The 20450-nt window shown below is 40.8% G+C and overlaps 1 protein-coding gene across 1 annotated transcript in view; it reads right to left on the bottom strand.

Annotated features, from left to right (window-relative positions):
* LOC309978073 (anosmin-1-like) overlaps nt 1-20450 on the bottom strand; it is a gene marked incomplete at its 5' end in the record, with an annotated part of 198369 nt that overhangs the window by 70177 nt on the left and 107742 nt on the right. Inside the window, one exon of the mRNA XM_082864422.1 lies at nt 5390-5452. Coding sequence (XP_082720548.1) covers nt 5390-5452 — 63 coding nt within the window. The remainder of the gene's footprint in view (nt 1-5389; nt 5453-20450) is intronic.

Below are 20450 nucleotides of genomic sequence, written 5' to 3' on the forward strand. Positions count from 1 at the left end.
GTTGACATCTCAGCGGACATCCTACTAGGGTGGGGATATTATGAAGTCAAACACATCAGAATTAAAGATGGGAGGTGTTTCATCAGCAAGAAGGCCATTCCTAAACGAAGATGTATCAGGTGTCATCAAAACTAAGACAACAGGGGCCTTCTCTGATGGCACAGTGGTTAAGAATCCGCCTGCCAGTGCAGGGGACACAGGTTCGAGCCCTGGTCCGGGAAGATTCCACCTGCCGCGGAGCAACTAAGCCCGTGCGCCACAACTACTGAGCCTGTGCTCTAGAGCTCGTGAGCCACAACTACTGAGCCTACGTTTTAGAGCCTGTGAGCCACAATTACTGAAGCCCGCGTGCCTAGAGCCTGTGCTCCACAACAAGAGAAGCCACCGCAATGAGAAGCCCGCGCACCGCAACAAACAGTAGCCCCCGCTCGCTGCAACTAGAGAAAGCCCACGCACAGCAACGAAGACCCAACACAGACAAAAATAAATAAATAAATTTATCTTTTAAAAAAAGAACGAAACTAAGACAACAACAGCTGTAACACACGTGACTATTTTATATACCGTTAACAAGGAAAAAGGACATGTTCGTTTATAATTCAAGATTACATCAGTTGTAAGAAAAACACATTTAAACATGGGAAAACATGCATTTTATGACTAGTACGAAAAACTGTAATAGTTTATCATGTTTCTTAAGGTTTTATAAAAGTAAGAGGAAGGGGCTAACGGCTAGTTAATAAACTAAAGCAATGAAGCGCAATCTATCTATGTCTCTATCACAGAAAATAACACGTTTCGTAAAGGCCACATGAGAAATCATCCCTTGTGAATCAGAGAAATCATCCCTTATGATTCGGATCTAGGCTTGAGAGACATCCATGGCCTTGGGCTGTCATTTATCCCAAACATTAAAAGGTGAACAGAGTGTCCTGATACTCTGTGTACCAGAACGGCCTCTTTTTTCTGTAAGCTACATCAGGATCCCAAAGGGTTCTTGAGACAAGATGTTTATCTTAATTTGCCCCCAAAGATTCATACTGGAGACTTTCCCAATGAATGCCGATGGTGACTTTTGTCAGAGTTCATACGTTATCCAAAGGCAGAAAACATATTCTGGAGTGAACCCCTATGACGAGTTAATAAATGTGAAAAATTAAAAGAAAAAGATTCCTGTTCTAATATACTTAACTGTGTCATTAAAAAAATAACATTGTTAACTCTGCCATCAGCCTGAAAAAGTAGCAAAAGTAGAACTGTATAGATAGTCATATGAGAAGTTAAAGAGATCACTACCTGAGGAGGCCATGAATGGATTCTAGGTATGTTATTATTAACATGCCCCTGAAAATCTTTTCCACATAGCAGAACTTCATGACTAAAATTACCAAGAAAATACTTTCTGTCTAGAAATTGGTGCTGGTAATACAGACTAAGAAATCATGACAGTCTGAATGGTTAGGTAGGTTGTGTGATATCATTATGACTGTGGTTCTTAGAGCAGGAGTTGGAACACGCTTTCTGTAAAGGGCCAGACTTCCTGTAAAGTTTCCACTTTGTGGACCATATGATATATCACAACTACCCAACTCTGCTGTTGTAACACAAAAGCAGCCATACATGATATATAAAAAGAAACTGGTTTGGCCAAGTTCCAATAAAATTTTACTTACAAAAACAAGAGGCAGACCAGGTTTGCTGTGTGGGGTGTTGTTTGCAAGCTCATGCCTTAGAAGATAAAGCTCAGACCATCTTGCAAATATACACATGAGGCCAAAGATATCTAACAGTCTAGTTGTTTGTTGGAGCAGAATAAAACCTGGAGTCCTTCTGGGTCCGAACTCTTACCAAGGGAAAGCTTAGGTTCCTGACAACATGGAACTTGTACGCATTCTTAATACATCATGTGGTAACCAGGGGCATGGACGGGTCTGTCTCAATGAATGACTAGCCTGAAAAATACTGAAACAGGGATGAGTCCTTTCAGGATTCAGTCTGTTTAAGCATAATAGTCAGACATTTACTGCAAAATAAAACAGAAGCAAAAAAACGCAGAGCGAGATAAGAACAATCGAAGCAGCTAAAATTGCACATTGAGGCTTTGAGTTACTGGACCAGCGGGCTGCGGTCTCTCCACAAAGTCCCTCACATTAACTGGCCTCTGTTTTCCCCACCTTTCAAGTTCCAATTAACCTTTCTGCCAACAGCAGATCACAATTTGTACACACGAGTCCCATTTTAATAAACTGATGTGGTTCAGATGTCCTCACGGTTATTTCAGAGAGAACGGCAATTACAGAAGCCCACTATCACATCTGGAATTTCAGGGAGAAAGGTTTCAATTATATCTCCCTTCTCAGGGGTCAGATGTAAAACTATCAACACAGAGTCAGCGATATTAAGGGATAATGTGTTTACCAAGCGAAGAGCAGGGCACATCTTGTTCCTCTAGATCCTACAGCAGCATATATATGTACAGTTTGTACAGAGCAGAATACAAAATAAAGTAGGAGTGCACTTTGTAGAATGCAGGAGACACCGGGATGGCCTTACTGCCCTTGTCTTTGCACAGATTCATCAGTTTTGTTTATTGCTTGTTTGTTTCCATTTCTGATCAAACTTCTCTGTTCTATGTCTCAAGGGACCTGAATCCCTCCACAGCCTAGAATGAGCCCCACCGAGTCATGACCTGCGCTGGTGTAATCACCTCTGTGTGTGTGTGTGTGTGTGTCTGCTTCTAACCAATAGAATATGGCCAAGGTGAAGAACTGTAACTCCTGAGATTACATTGTGTTATATAAAATTCCGTCTCAGCAGACTGGAAATCAGGATTCTGGCCTTAAAGAAGTACATAGCTGTTTTGTGACCTGCCAATGAAGGGGGCCACATGCGGAGGGACCACAGGCAACTTCTAGGAGCTAAGAGTGTACTCCAGCCAAGAGTCATCAAGGAAACAGGACCGCAGTCCTACAACTGCAAGGAAGTGAATTCTGCTGACAATTGCAATGAGCTTACAAGCAGATTCTCCTACAGTCGAGCCCCCAGATGAGAATGCAGCCCGGCCAACACCTTGATTACAGACTTGACAGATGCTGGGCAGAGAATGCAGTTAAGCTGTGCCCAAACTCCTGACCCCAAGAAACTGTGTGCTGTGTTCAGCCACTAAGTTTGGGGGTCATTTTTTATGCAGGAAGAGGTAAGTAATATAAAGAAACATTCATGTGAATGGCAGGTAAGCATGTTTCCTGGGGAAGTTTGGATTGGATCCCTAAAGAAGCCTGAAGATGTTCTGGAAAACCTGAAGTGTAATATGTCAGCTCCCTTGAGGGAGGGCAGAAGCCATGATTTATGCTCCTCTGCGTCATCTCCAACGTCCAGAAAAGGACAATATACAAAAAGACATAGGAGAGCTCTTCTATCTGATTTGACACTAAATCATTAGCTTAGCTGTGTGTGTCAGTAGCAGAGCAATTGGCTATGTAACTTCAAATACCTGCCAGTCCTACGTATTATCGCAAGCATTTTGAAGTTCACGACTACAAAGTGCTTCCAAAGACTTCACTTATGATAAAATCCTCAGCCCCCAGGTACTTCTGGCAACAGATGTCATTATGTAAGAGTTTGCAAATCACCCATGTTCCGGCCAGTCACAAAATGCTGAGTAGAAGCTTTTGGAGCAAAATAAAACTGAGATTAGGAAGATCACGTATTGATTACGTTAGCAGTTGAGAAACACTTCCATTCTAGCTTTCCAAAACAACACTAAACACTTTTCTAAAATAACCCTGTAACACAGTGAGCCCCTGTAACCGTCCAAGGGGAATCCAGCCACAGCAGCACATGGACATGGGGAGAGGGGTCGGAGATGGAGCTGAGAGGCAGTCTTGCCACCTGCAGTGGGTGGGCCATGTGACTTGATAATTTCCAGCTTCCCAGGCTTCCACGCTTCCACACACAGCTCTGTGGACTTAGAGTGTGCCCTGCTTATCTCCATGCTTGTCGGGAAGGTCAGACGGTATCAGGACTGAGGATGTATTTCACGCACCTTAAAACTGATGGAGCTGGGGCTTCCTTGGTGGCTCAGTGGTTAAGAATCTGCCTGCCAATGCAGGGGACACAGGTTCGATCCCTGGTCCGGGAGGATCCCACATGCTGTGGAGCAACTAAGCCCGTGCGCCACAACTACTGAGCCCACGAGCCACAACTACTGAGCCCATGTGCCACAACTACTGAAGCCCACACACCTAGAGCCCGTGCTCCACCACAAGAGGAGCCATGGCAGTGAGAAGCCCGTGCACCGCAACGAAGAGCAGCCCCCGCTCACTGCAACTAGAGAAAGCCCACGCGCAGCAACGAAGACCCAATGCAGCCAAAAATAAATAAATTAATTAAAAACAAACAAACAAAAAACCGATGGCGCTGTTATGACCTCAGGCCCACAGGCATGTTTGCAGAATGGAATCTGTGTGCCCCCCAAGGTGAAACGCAGGCAACAGGACCCCCTCGGCAGCTCCCGCACGGGGGCGGGACCAGACCACCGTGTCTGTTTGGAGAAGCTCGGAAGTGCCCTACCAGCCCCCCATTCCACTCAGAGAAGCCCTGCAGCGTCGTTTCCCTCTGATGCCGCACGGGCATGTCTGCTGGCGCTCCCTCGCCACCACCCTCCACGGTGTGGCTTTGGTCCCCAGAGTGCACTCTTCCAACTCTTGTGCTCACGGCCCTTGCGGGCTTTCCGACCGCTCTTACTCTGAGCGGCCACCGTGCCGTCAGCCTGGCTGCTCCACGGCAGGTCCCTGGGTCCCTGGTTTGCCCTGGAAGAGACAGTGCAGCAAAGCAGCCCTCCCCCTCTTCAGCACAACTGATGATTTTAGACAGTGGTGGTCTGGGACAGCAACGCTCTATCATCTACCCGAGAGCACGGGGAAAGTACGGTGCCTTCCATACGGGAAAACGTGGGCAAGCCTCAGCCCAGAGTCTGGGCTGCCCAGAGGGTGAACAGCCAGGGGAAAATCTCTGAGAAACCCCACCGCTAATAAAAGGGCGGCTTCCTCCAAAAGCATGAGAATCATCAGGCTGACAATCACCCACAGAAGAGCCATAATGTGAGGTGGGAGGAGCGCAACGGCTGGAACCCTTCTTCACTGGTGCTAAAAAAAAGTTCTACTGTCTGATTAACTAACAATGGAAGCAGCGGGTGGCTAGGTTTTAAGAAGTCTCGAGAATTTTTTTAATGTGAATTTACACACACATGCACACACACACACACCTGAAGGAAAGTGAACTTCCCCAGCCCCAGAACATGATGCTCTCCCATGCCAAGGACCCACTGGCACGTGGTCAGCCTGCAACTGCGTCCCGAGTGTCCGTGGCTGTGTACGGGGCCTCTTACCTCACAGAAGCTCTGGCACTGCTGCTTCCGCAGGTCCCAGGACACCTTGCAGGGCTCCAGGCACTAGGAGAGATGAACAGTGAAAACAAATCAGTAAACACAAAGCCCAAAAGGAAAGAACCCGCCTGTGCACACTCCTGACTTCTCAGGGCCTACTTTTCCTAGTGACTTTAGGAAATCCAATTAATCAGCAGCTCATCGTAACTGTGCGTATCATAGGAATCCGAGACAAGAGCATCATGACCGAGCAGGGACAGAAAGACATACGTTTCCACACAATCGAAAAAGGAAAGCAGCAGAGTCTGGAGGCGACATGCAGGAGAAGCAGGTGTATTCCCTGTCAGGAACAGCAGTTTGGATATTTATTTTTATTCAGTAAAAAATAGTTTCTAAAGGTTGTTGTTACCGATGAATTTTTTCCTCATCAACCTTAACGATAACTTGCTTTTAAATTGACAACATAGGGTTTTTTTGAATATTCTTCTGTAAGTGACTGAAGTATTGCATTAAATATATGTGTGTGTATATATATATATATATATATATATATATATCACACCCATTATTGTAACTCATGTGTTTATCTCAGTGAATCCAGCAGCGTTCACATTTACCCAGTTTAATTACTCTATTAAAATGTACGGAGTAAGCCTGAATATGAGACTGCCATAAGAGCTTCAGAATACAGTTTGAATACATACATGTAATTATACATATACATGTAATTATACATATACAATATACATATAGGATTTAATAAATCAAAGATAATAGCCAGGATCCACTGCTCAGTAACAACTGTAATAATAAATAATATATTATTGAATAAACAAAGTATATATACGTGTAAATGTAGGTTTTATATACATACTACTATATGTAATGTATAATTATAACACTTAAAATATCGCACTATATATACTATCTATATAATATATTGTAATAAATAAGAGATAACAGCCAGGCCTCATGATTGAAATTAAAATCTTACATTCATATGAATGGATATTTGATTCTCCAAATTATATTTTAATGCAAATTTTAATTAGTACAAATTCATCATCTTGTAGAGTGAAATGACAGTTATCTAAATATTGGCATACCCTGGTTCCCATAAGCTCATGATTATTCTATGTATCTGACTTTCATTATTGATAAATTTTCCAGTTGATATCAAAATTCTCAGTTAAATTTCAGACATATATAATGTAGAATTCAGAACATACACCTGTACTATATTTTCACTTTACTTTCTAGCAACCTCCCTGTTGTAAAATAAAGATACAATTTAAAGATGAACTGGAAGACTCTGTGGTGAAATTTACCTTGCAAATGTCCACTGCTATTTTTTTCAATCAAAAATGCATATATGAAAACAAACTACTGACTGTATCAACTGTCAGTCTGTCACAGCACTGCTCTCAAAGTGCGATAAATGACCAGTAATATGAGCATCACCTTGGAGTTCATGGGAAAGGCACTAGGTGTCCAGAGTCTAGCAAGCTCTCCTGAAAATCTTGGTGCTTACACTAAACTTTAAAAAGAACTGCCTTACTGTGGTAAACATTTCCCAATATATGTGTGTATCAAACCATCACACTGTACACTTTAAACTTACACAACGTTATATATGTCACTTATATCTCAATAAAGCTGGGGGAGAAAAAGAACTGCTGTAGAATTTGATGAAAACAGGGTCTGTAATGGCTCTTTCTTGGTTCATGTAAGTATCATTTAAGAATCAGTCTACTGCTTGTGAGAATATTCTAGATTTTATATCCTTTAATGTTGCATATGAACAATTCATTTTTAGTTATTTTAATTTAAAAAACTTGAGCTCGTCAATGATGCTTTTCCAAGACCTATATAAGCTTGTCCCAAGTCTATTAGTGTTCACCTCTTCCAAGCATGTTCTAAAACAAATGTACAATTTTTCACCAATATAACAATTCTAAAAGAATACCATTTTTCTAATAGCAATGAAATAGTTTAAAACTTGTCTACCTTACATAGTTCATGAGCTCCCTGAAGAGTGAGTTTTGTTTCCTAAAGGTCCATCCAACGCCTTACCCCACAGAGTTAGCCTTATTTGTTGCAAGACATTGGTTCCCAGCCTAAAAACCTTACTGGTCATTTAATAAATACGCGTAGACCTAACTCCTTCTCAAGACTACTCGAAATGAATAAGTGGCACTCTTTAAAATACTTTGCAATTTTTTCATTTGAAGAAGTGGCCTACAACGGAGCAGGACCGCACCACAAGACCTGGGGAGTTTTCACGGACAGAGGCTCAGCTACTTACAAGTTAAGTATCTGTCATTTCACTCGGGAACCATCCAACAAGCATTTATTCCATATAAAAACTGTTCAGTGCAATGTGGCTAAAAACGTCTCAGAATAATTATGTGATTCTTGCTTTCTGTTGTTGCTGAAAATGTAAACTATGAAAGCAAGATATTACATGTATACAGTTGCATTTTCATAACTAGAGACATGCATGAGTGCATTACAAAAGTCAGTCCTTTGTGATGTCCATGATTGCAAATAACCATATTCCTGACAACTTGTGGAATAAATGCCTGATAAAAACTAGATATCATTTACAAAAGTGGGCATATTTCTGAAATGCTAACAGCAGCAATACGTAATGCACTTGTCTTCTTGTTAATCCAGAATCGCCATCTGTCAAGTCTACCATTGGTATATACAATTCATTTAAAGTTCTATTTTAATTGCATGCTTGCCTCATTTCTAGTCACCACTAATCAGTAGCAGCTGAAGATACATCTCAAAATGCTACTAATGACAGCCAACATTTTCTTTTAGTAATCCTCTGTGAAAACTACCTGACAAGAACAGCCTAGATGTAAACATTTATGTAAATCTTGGCAGGATAAATTTTCCAAAGCTCTATTTCTTTACGGTGCTACTGGCCAGGTAAAATGATTTCAACAAAAGCCAAAGAGGAAAAAAATGACAGCCATTTCTCTCACACTTTGAACAAGAAGAAAACACTTTCTATTTCTCCAAGTAATAATAATAATAAAGTACTGCCAAAAAAAGGTAGTCGTAAAACTCGCTTCCACGTGTGAAGGGAGTAGAAGAGAAGTAATACTACAAGCAACAACTGCAACTCTAAGGGCCGTGATCACATACTGCGTCAAACTACAAAAACAAACAAACAAACAAACATAGTGATCAAAGTTAGTATTTTAGCAAGTGGTTTAGCCTTTCAAGTTTTAGGCTGATCAACTGTTTGAAATCATTTCCTCCTAGGCTACTGCTTCAGGCCCAATGAAGAAAAACTTCACATTTCAGAGAAACGTAAAATAAATAAATAAATAAATAAATAAAGGTTGAGCCAGCTAATCACATTGATCATCATTTGGAATGTAGCTATCAATTTTTTTTTACTTAATCTAGAAAGATACATTCACAATATCATTTGCTCAGATGATAATTGTATATTAAATTTATATTTTTTAAATGTTCAGTAATAGAGATTGGTTCAAGATGGTGGAGTAAAAGGACAAGTACTCCCTCCCTCTTGCAAGAGCAACAGAAACACAACTAACTGCTGAATCATCATCGACAGGAAGACACTAGAACTCACCAAAAAAGATACCCCACATCCAAAGACAAAGGAGAAGCTGCAGTGAAACAGTAGGAGGGGCGCAATCACAATAAAATCAAATCCCATAACCGCTGGGTGGGTGACTCACAGACTGGAGAATAATTATACCACAGAAGTCCACCACCGGAGTGATGTTCTAAGCTACATGTCAGGCTTCCCAACCTGGGGGTCAGGAAATGGGAGGAGGACTTCCCAGAGAATCAGACTTTGAAGGCTACTGGGATCTGACTGCAGGACTTTAAAGGTCTGGGGGAAATGGAGACACTCTTGGAGGTCACACACAAAGTAGTGTGCACATCGGGACCCAGGGGAAGGAGCAGTGATCCCACAGGAGACTGAACCAGACCTACCTGCTAGTGTTGGAGTGTCTGTTGCAGAGGCAGGGGGTGGCTGTGTCTCATCATGAGGACAAGGACACTGGCAGCAGAAGTTCTGGGAAGTACTCCTTGGTGTGAGCCCTCCTAGAGTCCTCCATTAGCCCCACCAAAGAGCCCAGGTAGACTCCAGTGTTGGGTCACCTCAGGCCAAACAACCAACAGGGAGGGAACCCAGCCCCACCCATCAGCAGTCAAGCGGATTAAAGTTTTACTGAGCTCTGCCCACCAGAGCAACAGCCAGCTCTACCCACCACCAGTCTCTCCCATCCGGAAACTTCCACAAGCCTCTTAGATAGCCTCATCCACCAGAGGGCAGACAGCAGAAGCAAGAAGAACTACAATCCTGCCACCCGTGGAACGAAAACCACATCCACAGAAGGATAGACAAGATGAAAAGGCAGAGGGCTCTGTACCAGATGAAGGAACAAGATAAAACCCCAGAAAAACAACTAAATGAAGTGGAGATAGGAAACCTTCCAGAAAAAGAATTCAGAATAATGACAGTGAAGATGATCCAGGACCTCGGAAAATGAATGGAGGCAAAGATCGAGAAGATGCAAGGAATGTTTCACAAAGACCTAGAAGAATTAAAGAACAAACACCTAGAAGAATTAAAGAACAAACACCTAAAAGAATTAAAGAACAAACAAACAGAGATGAACAATACAATAACTGAAATGAAAAACACACTAGAAGGAATCAATAGCAGAATAACTGAGGCAGAAGAACGGATAAGTGACCTGGAAGACAGAATGGTGAAATTCACTGCCATGGAACAGAATAAAGAAAAAAGAATGGAAAGAAATGAAGAGAGGCTAAAAGACCTCTGGGACAACATTAAACGCACCAACATTCACATTATAGGGGTCCCAGAAGGAGAAGAGAGAGAGAAAGGACCTGAGAAAATATTTGAAGAGATTATAGTCAAAAACTTCCCTAACATGGGAAATGAAATAACCACCCAAGTCCAGGAAGTGCAGAGAGTCCCAAGCAGGATAAACCCAAGGAGAAACATGCCGAGACACATAGTAATCAAATTGACAGAAATTAAAGACAAAGAAAAATTATTAAAAGCAACAACGGAAAAACAACAAATAACATACCAGGGAACTCCCATAAGGTTAACAGCTGATTTCTCAGCAGAAACTCTACAAGCCAGAAGAGACTGACATGATATATTTAAAGTGATGAAAGGGAAGAACCTACAACCAAGATTACTCTACCAGGCAAGGATCTCATTCAGATTCAATGGAGAAATCAAGAACTCTACACACAAGGAAAAGCTAAGAGAATTCAGCACCACCAAACAAGCTCTACAACAAATGCTACAGAAACTCCTCTAAGTAGGAAACACAAGACAAGAAAAGGACCTACAAAAACAAACCCAAAACAATTAACAAAATGGTAATAGGAACATACATATGGATAATTACCTTAAATGTGAATGGTTTAAATGCTCCAACCAAAAGACACAGGCTCACTGAATGGATACAAAAACAAGACCCATATATATGCTGTCTACAAGAGACCCACTTCAGACCTAGGGACACATACAGACTGAAAGTGAGGGGACAGAAAAAGATATTCCATGCAAATGGAAATCAAAAGAAACCTGGAGTAGCAATACTCACATCAGATAAAATAAACTTTAAAATAAAGAATGTTATAAGAGACAAGAAAGGATACTACATAATGATCAAGGGATCAATCCAAGAAGAAGATATAACAATTACAAATATATATGCACCCAACATAGCAGCACCTCAATACATAAGGCAAATGCTAACAGCTATAAAAGAGGAAACTTACAGGAACACAATAATAGCGGGGGACGTTAACACCTCACTTGTTAAATGGACAGATCATACAGACAGAAAATTCATAAGGAGACACAAGCTTTAAATGACACAATAGACAAGATAGATTTAATTGATATTTATAGGACATTCCATCCAAAAACAGCAGATTACACTTTTGTGTCAAGTGAACATGGAACATTCTCCAGGATAGATCACATCTTCAGTCACTAATCAAGCCTTGGTAAATTTAAGAAAACTGAAATTGTATCAAGCATCTTTTCCGACCACAATGCTGTGAGATTAGAAATAAATTACATGGGAAAAAATGTAAAAAACACAAACACAAACACATGGAGGCTAAACAATACATTACTAAATAACCAAGAGATCAATGAAGAAATCAAAGAGGAAATCAAAAAATACCTAGAGACAAATGACAATGAAAACGCAACGATCCAAAACCTATGGGATGCAGCAAAAGCAATTCTAAGAGGGACGTTTATAGCAATACAATCCTACCTCAAAAAACAACAAAACTCTCAAACAATCTAACTTTACCCCTAAGGGAGTTACAGTAAGAAGAACAAACAAAACCCAAAGTTAATAGAAGGGAAGGAATCATAAAGTTCAGAGCAGAAGTAAATGAAATAGAAACAAAGAAAACAATAGCAAAGGTCAATAAAACTAAAAGCTGGTTCTTTGAGAAGATAAACAAAATTGATAAACCTTTAGCCAGACTCATCAAAAAAAGAGGGAGAGGACTCAAATAAAATTAGAAGTGAAAAAGGAGAAGTTACAACAGACACCGCAGAAATACAGAGCATCACAGTAGACTAACAAAAGCAACTCTGCCAATAAAATGGACAACCTGGAAAAAATGGACAAATTTTTAGAAAGGTATAACCTTTGAAGACTGTACCAGGAAGAAAAAGAAAACATGAACAGACATATCACAAGTAACGAAACTGAAACTGTGATTAAAAATCTTCCAACAAACAAAAGTCCAGGACCAGATGGCTTCACAGGTGAATTCTATCAAACATTTAGAGAAGACCTAACACTTCTCAAACTCTTCCAAAAATTTGCAGAGGAAGGAACACTCCCATACTCATTCTATGAGACCACCATCACCCTGATGCCAAAACCAGACAAAGAAACTACAAAAAAAGAAAATTACAGACTAATATCACTGATGAATATAGATGCAAAAATCCTCAACAAAATACTACCAAACAGAATCCAGCAACACATTAAAAGGATCATACACCATGATCAAGTGGGATTTATCCCACGGATGCAAGGATTCTTCAGTATATGCAAATCAATCAATGTGATACACCATATTAACAAATTGAAGGAGAAAAACCATATGATCATCTCAATAGATGCAGAAAAAGCTTTTCACAAAATTCAACACCCATTTATGATAAAAACTCTCCAGAAAGTGGGCATACAGGGAACCTACCTCAACATAATACAGGCCCATATATGACAAACCCACAGCAAACATCATTCTCAATGGTGAAAAACTGAAAGCATTTCCTCTAAGATCAGGAACAAGACAAGGATGTCCACTCTCACCACTCTTACTCAACATAGTTTTGGAAGGCCTAGCCATGGCAATCAGAGAAGAAAAAGAAATAAAAGGAATACAAATTAGAAAATAAGAAGTAAAACGGCCACTGTTTGCAGATGACATGATACTATACATAGAGAATCCTAAAGATGCCACCAGAAAACTACTAGAGCTAATCAATGAATTTGGTAAAGCTGCAGGATACAAAATTAATGCACAGTAATCTGTTGCATTCCTGTACACTAACAGCAAAAGATAAGAAAGAGAAATTAAGGAAACAATCCCATTCACCATTGCAACAAAAAGAATAAAATACCTAGGAATAAACCTACCTAAGGAGGTAAAAGACCTGTACTCAGAAAACTTTAAGACACTGATGAAAGAAATCAAAGATGACACAAACAGATGGAGAGATATACCATGTTTTCGGATTGGAAGAATCAATGTTGTGAAAATGACTATACTACCAAAAGCAATCTAGAGATTCAGGGCAATCCCTATAAAATTACCAATGGCGTTTTTTACAGAACTAGAATAAAAAATCTTAAAATTTGTATGGAGACACAAAAGACCCGAAGAGCCAAAGCAATCTTGAGGGAAAATAATGGAGCTGGAGGAATCAGACTCCCTGACTTCAGAATATACTACAAAGCTACAGTAATCAAGAGAGTATGGTACTGGCACAAAAACAGAAATATAGATCAATGGAACAGGATAGAAAGCCCAGAGATAAACCCATGCACTTATAGTCAACTAATCTATGACAAAGGAGGCAAGGTTACACAATGGAGAAAAGACAGCCTCTTCAATAAGTGGTGCTGGGAAAACTGGACAGTTAACATGTAAAAGAAAGAAATTAGAACACTCCCTAACAGCAAACACAAAAATAAACTCACAATGGACTAAAGACCTAAATGTAAGACCGGACACGATAAAACTCTTAGAGGAAAACACAGGAAGAACACTCTTTGACATAAATCACAGCAAGATCTTTTTTGACCCACCTCCTAAAGTAATGGAAATAAAAACAAAATAAACAGTGGGACCTAATGAAATTTCAAAGCTTTTGCACAGCAAAGGAAACTATAAACAAGACGAAAAGACAACCCTCAGAATGGGAGAAAATATTTGCAAACAAATCAACGGAGAAAGGATTAATCTCCAAAATATATATAAACAGCTCATGCAGCTCAATATTAAAAAAACAAACAACCCAATCCAAAAATGGGTAGAAGACCTAAATAGACATTTCTCCAAAGAAGACATACAGATGGCCAAGAAGCACATGAAAAGCTGCTCAACATCACTAATTATTAGAGAAACGCAAATCAAAACTACCATCAGGAATCACCTCACACCGGTTAGAATGGGCATCATCAGAAAAGCTACGAACAACAAATGCTGGAGAGGGTGTGGAGAAAAGGGAACCCTCTTGCACTGATGGTGGGAATGTAAACTGATACAGCCACTATGGAGAACAGTATGGAGGTTCCTTAAAAAACTAAAAATAGAATTACCATATGACCCAGCAATCCCACTACTGGGCATATACCCAGAGAAAACCATAATTCAAAAAGACACATGCGCCCCAATGTTCATTGCAGCACTATTTACAATAGCCAGGTCATGGAAGCAACCTAAATGCCCATCGACAGACAAATGGATAAAGAAGATGTGGTACATATACACAATGGAATATTACTCAGTCATAAAAAGGAACGAAATTGGGTCATTTGTAGAGACGTGGTTGGACCTAGAGACTGTCATACAGAGTGAAGTAAGTCAGAAAGAGAAAAACAAATATCATATATTAACACATATATGTGGAATCTAGAAAAATGGTACAGATGAACTGGTTTGCAAGGCAGAAATAGAGACACAGATGTAGAGAACAAATGTATGGACACCAAGGGGGGAAAGCGGTGGGGGTTGGTGCTGGTGGTGGGATCCATTGGGAGATTGGGATTGACATGTATACGCTAATACATATAAAATAGATAACTAATAAGAGCCAGCTGTATAAGAAAAATTTAAAAAATTCAAAATAAATTCAAAAAAAATAAATTCAAAATAAATCTGATTAAAAAATGTCCAGACCTATATGCTGAAAACCCAAAATACTTCTAGGTGAACTTAAAAAAGAAATAAAGTGAGAGATATGTTGTGTTTAAAATAAATAAATAAAAAATAAAATGTACCGTAATATGAAACATGTTCCTACAGCATTGCACTCATGGCACAGTGAGCAATGAGACTTTGTGACATTTACTACGTTGACTACAATATTCTTATCATTTGGTTGCAGCTCAATAAACACCTGCTGAATAAATTTATTGATAAATTGAAATGTTTTCCTAACCAGTACTTAGGACTGGGATACCCAAGTACTTCCAGAGACGAAGCAAATAATGAGGAAGAGTGAAGGGGGTAAATTTTGGATAACTGGGGTGACCAAAAGAATGGGAAACTGGAGAGGTCAGCCAATATCCAGGGAACAACTGCTCTTTACTGCCTTCTGGTTGTCTTCCAGAACTGCCCGACACTCAAACTTCACAGAGAAGCCAATGATGCAGAATTTGTATAAACCCTTCCAACTTTTAAATATATTGTACAACACTGTACAGGTCTTTTTTTATTGTAATTAATTTATATCATAATATACTAGAGGGAATCCCCTGGTGGTCCAGTGGTTAGGACTCCACGCCTCCACTGCAGGGAGCCCAGGCTTGATCCTGTAAGCCGCGTGGCGTGGCTCAAAGAAAAAGACAGTAGGTAAATTTTTTAAATTGCTCTAAGTAAGTGGTTCTGAAATGGGAGTGATTTTGTATTCCCAGGGGACGTTTGGCAATGTGTGGAATCACTTTGTTATGATTAAGGGGAGAGGTACTGGCTTCCTGGGGGTGAGGCCAGGGCTGCTGCTTAAACATCCTCCAGATAGCACTCACATGATAATAAATTATCTGACTCCAGACGTTAACAGTGCCAAGGTTGAGAATTTTTGAACAACATGCAAAGGAACCACAGTAACAGAGCTGGTCCTGAGAAACAACTTCCCCAGGATGGAGGAGTAAATGCTACTCAGGACAATGACCTGCAATCATGGAACAATGCTATACATTTTGGCCACATTCATCCTTCTAAAACACGGTTTTGAAGATGTGAGGTCACTGATACAATTAGTCAATAATTATCGAATTTAACCCAAAGTACATGGTTTTATATTTGAAACGTCTGGTCAACCAGCAAATCCTGTCCAACCAGCTCCTTCAACCTCCTGTGAATTGCTTCCAGCGAAGCTGGTTGCTTTTCTGTTCCCCCAAAACAAGATCCTTTCTAATTCCACTCTGTTAGGATATGTCTTCCTTACAGACAAGCTATTCCGTCCTTCTCCACTCAGATCGGTGGCTGCTTGAAACCATCTATTTTTGGCCATTGCTGTCCCCACAGCGCACACTGATTTGCCCTCTCTGCAACCATGTAGCATTTAGAGTTCCCCCCAAGAATTCTCACATTTTTGACTGATTTGTGGAGCCTATGACTTGTATTAAAGTTACACTACCTCCAGATCCTCTAGAGGAGGGAATATGTCTGCTAACCCTTTTATAATCCCTCACAAGGCATATGGAACTGAGCATGCAAACAAGAGAACAGATTATAAAAAACAAGCCATGTGCACCATGGAATGGAAAGCCTTGGTTTGAGCCCTAACTTGGCCATGTGTCTAAATCTACAAGTGAGAAAATCACATTAACTATCTAGCCTCAGCTTGATCATTCAAATATGAGAACGCAGTCATTCATATTAACCTATTAAGCTATTACTGAATGTGAGAGAATCTTTACAGATTTATGGAGCACGTTTAAAATGATTTGTTCCGTGGAGTCCCATAACAACAAAACTACGGAAGTGTGTAAAATTAGGTACTATTATTCTCACATTTTAGAGAGAGGAAATTGCAGCTTAGAGAGGCTGAGGAAACAAAGCAAGCGACTGTCGGGGAGGCTATGGGAATTGGAATTTGGAGCCACGCGTTGGCACACTCCAAGGAATGTTATTTCCATTATAAAGCACTGCCCCATTTACGCCACATGCTACAAGAGCTTAAACAGATGAGATATGTGACAGGGATTTGGAAACTGAAGAGGGGTCTGCAGATCTGTGAGATTACTAAATTACTATGACCCCAAGGAGGATTCAGCTCCAGAAGGCCCTAGGTGCTACAAATTCCAAGGTATTTATGTATACCACAGACAAAGAGATCGCGCTCTTCCGAGCCAAAGTACCGACAAAGAGGAAAATTATTGATATTGCTTTGGTGAACTACCATCTGGACAGTTTAGCACAAAGTTCCACACCTTACACTTAACCCAAAACTTTCACGCCAAAGTACAGAAAAGGAAATTATATTACCTAAGTGGCGATCGCAAAAAATTCCGAGGCAAAAAGTTTCCTATAAAATTCAAATGTTCACACATGCCCAATCCTCACGGAAACAGAACCCATCATTACATTATGCTAAATAGACAGAAGCCACGTTAAAACACAGCAGCCAGCGTTCCATACTTTCCAACCTGTTCAAATGAACTTCTGCTAAATCAATGAGTGTGGATTCGTATTTCCTATGTGCTAAGCACTCGTCGACTCACCAAGGTGGGGGAAATCTGGTCGAAATTTGTTCCGCCTTGAGGTTGTCTATAATCTCCATGGGAGAAAAGCAGGCAAATAAATCAGTCTACAGCAACACAGTATAAAATAAGTGATAGAAGAATAAAGTCCTATAAGAAAGCGAAGAAGTGGTATGTCGTTCCACATGGGATAACTGCAGAGGGTTTCACAGAACTGAGGGCTCATGGATTAGCTTAGAAGAATGAGGAGGACCTGATCAATGGTAAACAGATTTGGGGCCTGGACAACGTCGTAGATATGTGGAGTGTGAGAGCTAAACAAGAAGACGCAATAAAACACAAGGCTAGGAAGATGGCCCTTGGAATTCAATGAGAGCCACTGACAGTCTTAGAAAGGAGTTGCTCGCCCCATCTGTGCATAAAATGACTTGAGTGTTAGAATAGGAGATGGATCACGGAGGCAAAACACGCAGCAAATGCAACCAGAGCAAAAGCTTTTACAATTTCTTCCAAACCTTCTCTCCAGCACTTCTAGCGCCAATACGCCATTTGGATGGAAGAGGACATTGGGTGAAAGGAAAAGAAAAATCAACAACCTATGAAAGGCAATGTGGGAGAAGTGAGAGTGGGAAAGGCACCCAGCCTTCTAAGCGCAATCGGAAAGGAGCCGACTGTGCCCACATGACGGAGGGCGCAGGCGAGACAAACACGGGGCAAGAGGTGGAATTAAGCGTTTAACATGATGAGTTTGAGCTGTCAAGTGGATATACAGGGAAGGATGCCCACCAAGCTGTTGGAATTATGAACACACAGTTCTGGAGAAAGGGCGAAGCTAATCACGAGCATTTACAGGTTTCTTTTCTCTTTCTTTCTACATCATTCATTCCTTTCTTTCATAAACATGTGCTGAACTCCATCACCACAGCGTCATGCTAAGTGATGGGTCTGTTAAACTTATGAATTACACACACCCACACACACACCTGCCTTCAAGTTCTTCACAGTCTAGAAAGGTAAACAAGGCATGTTCACTTTTAAGCGAAAGTCCAAGATACATGTCAAGAGGAAGCAGAGAAAATATGAAGTTGGCATGTAGAGAATTTGGGGAGCTGGGATATATGAGAGCTAGAATGGCAACACTGAGGCAATCTCACAGTTCAGCAAAATGTTTTTGTGTGACCTATCTTGCCCCCCTTCTGTATTTGTGCCCGGGGAGACTGAAAAAGAAGGGAATGGAACATATTGGTAGGCAGAAAAAAAAGGATCAGGTGGAGGGGGTCTGACTGAAGACGTAGGAGAAATGGGAAATAATCAATAGATCCAGGTCCCAGAGGATGTGCCGGGGTTACAACGTGGAAACACAGAATTTTAGAAAGGCAAGCATCTTTGATGGCATCTAACCCAACCCTACATCTTCCAGATTTGGGAACTAAAACATCTTTACAGGAGCAATGGCTGGGTAGCAGGATTCAAGTCCAGGGCTCCATTTGTGATTGGACACAGACCATTCAATTCACTGTTGAGCTTAGAGGATGTAAGAATCTGGAGGCAGAGACACACAACAATGGTCATGAGAAGCACATTCTGTCCATAGTTTTCCAGTGTGGTGAGAAAGTGCTGATGGCTAGATGTGTGTGCCCTTCTGGGGCAATTCTGGTGACTGAACGTGAGAGGTCCTGAGTTGACAGACAACACAGGTGAGGGACACAGAAACTGACGATTCCAGCCAGGTCTGAGGTTTCTGATACATGAAAGAGTAACATGTGCCCAAGAGGATTCTTGCAGAATAAAAACTTTAATGACCACATTTTTAAATGCCCGTATGTAGTAGGTACTCAGTGAATGAGATTCCCTTCCATTTCTAGAAGACCAATAAGGAGAATTAATTTTAGTTCTTTCATATTTCCCTGATATCTACCTTTGTTTCTTTTAATTAAAGAAGAAAATAAACCTTCTTTTAATTCTAGTCTCTCAAGCATGTTCCAATAATTGTTTCAAAAGTGCCAATTTTTTGCCCCAATTCCAACAGCTATGGATGGGTGGGGTGGCATGTTCTTGCGTATGTGGCCGGAAGGTGGAATTAGAAGGAAAATTCTGAGACTAGAGCACCGTACGTTTTATAGGACATATGGTATGCTCTCACACAAAAAAATTTTCTGTTGACTAAAAAAAAGTTAAATAGTGATTTATATATATTTTTTGCGTTACGTGGGCCTCTCACTGTTGTGGCCTCTCCCGCTGCGGAGCACAGGATCCAGAAGTGCAGGCTCAGCGGCCATGGCTCACGGGCCCAGCCGCTCCACGGCTTGCGGGATCCTCCCGGACCGGGGCACGAACCCGCGTCCCCTGCATCGGCAGGCGGACCCCCAACCACTGCGCCACCAGGGAAGCCCAGTGATTTAGATTTAATTTTTGTCTAGATGGTTGCCTGGACGTAAAGAATAAATTTGGGGTTCCGCAAAAAAAAAAAAAATCCACTTTTCATTTCATACAGGTATACACTCATAGCATATAATAATGCCAGCAACATAAGTTTCCAAAGACCTCTTCTGTTTTCTGAATTAATGGCAGCAAGTTTCTCTAGGAAACTGTAGATCTGTTTTTTAGATGGAAGCGGTTTTTTCCCCAATATATTTCCTGAAATATGTGCACCACACTGGCTTTAGACGTATTCACGGACTCTCTCCAGCTCTAAATTGGTATAGAAATTGTTACAATCTTGTTGTGTCAAAAAGTGTACCGTGTCTTGCCAAAATAATGAGATCTTTTGGCAGTCAGCCCACGGAAGTACAGCTGAACGATGAGCAGAGCCTACACCCGAGAGGAATCGGCGTGCCAGCCCAGCACAGGGATGTCACACCTCAGACATCTCACATCACAAGTCGACTTTCTCTGAAACACTCAAAGGGTAGTTACTCTCCTGCCACGATGCTTATCAAGGAATCTGGGCCCCATTTTATCACAACTACTGTTCACAATAAAGGGAATTCTAACATCAAGAGCTCTTTTAATTTCAGCGAAAGTATGTAGAAACAAACAAACAAAAAACA

The sequence above is a fragment of the Leucopleurus acutus genome (genome assembly GCF_964270905.1).
Source record: "Leucopleurus acutus genome assembly, chromosome: X".
Classification (NCBI taxonomy): Eukaryota; Metazoa; Chordata; class Mammalia; order Artiodactyla; family Delphinidae; genus Leucopleurus; species Leucopleurus acutus.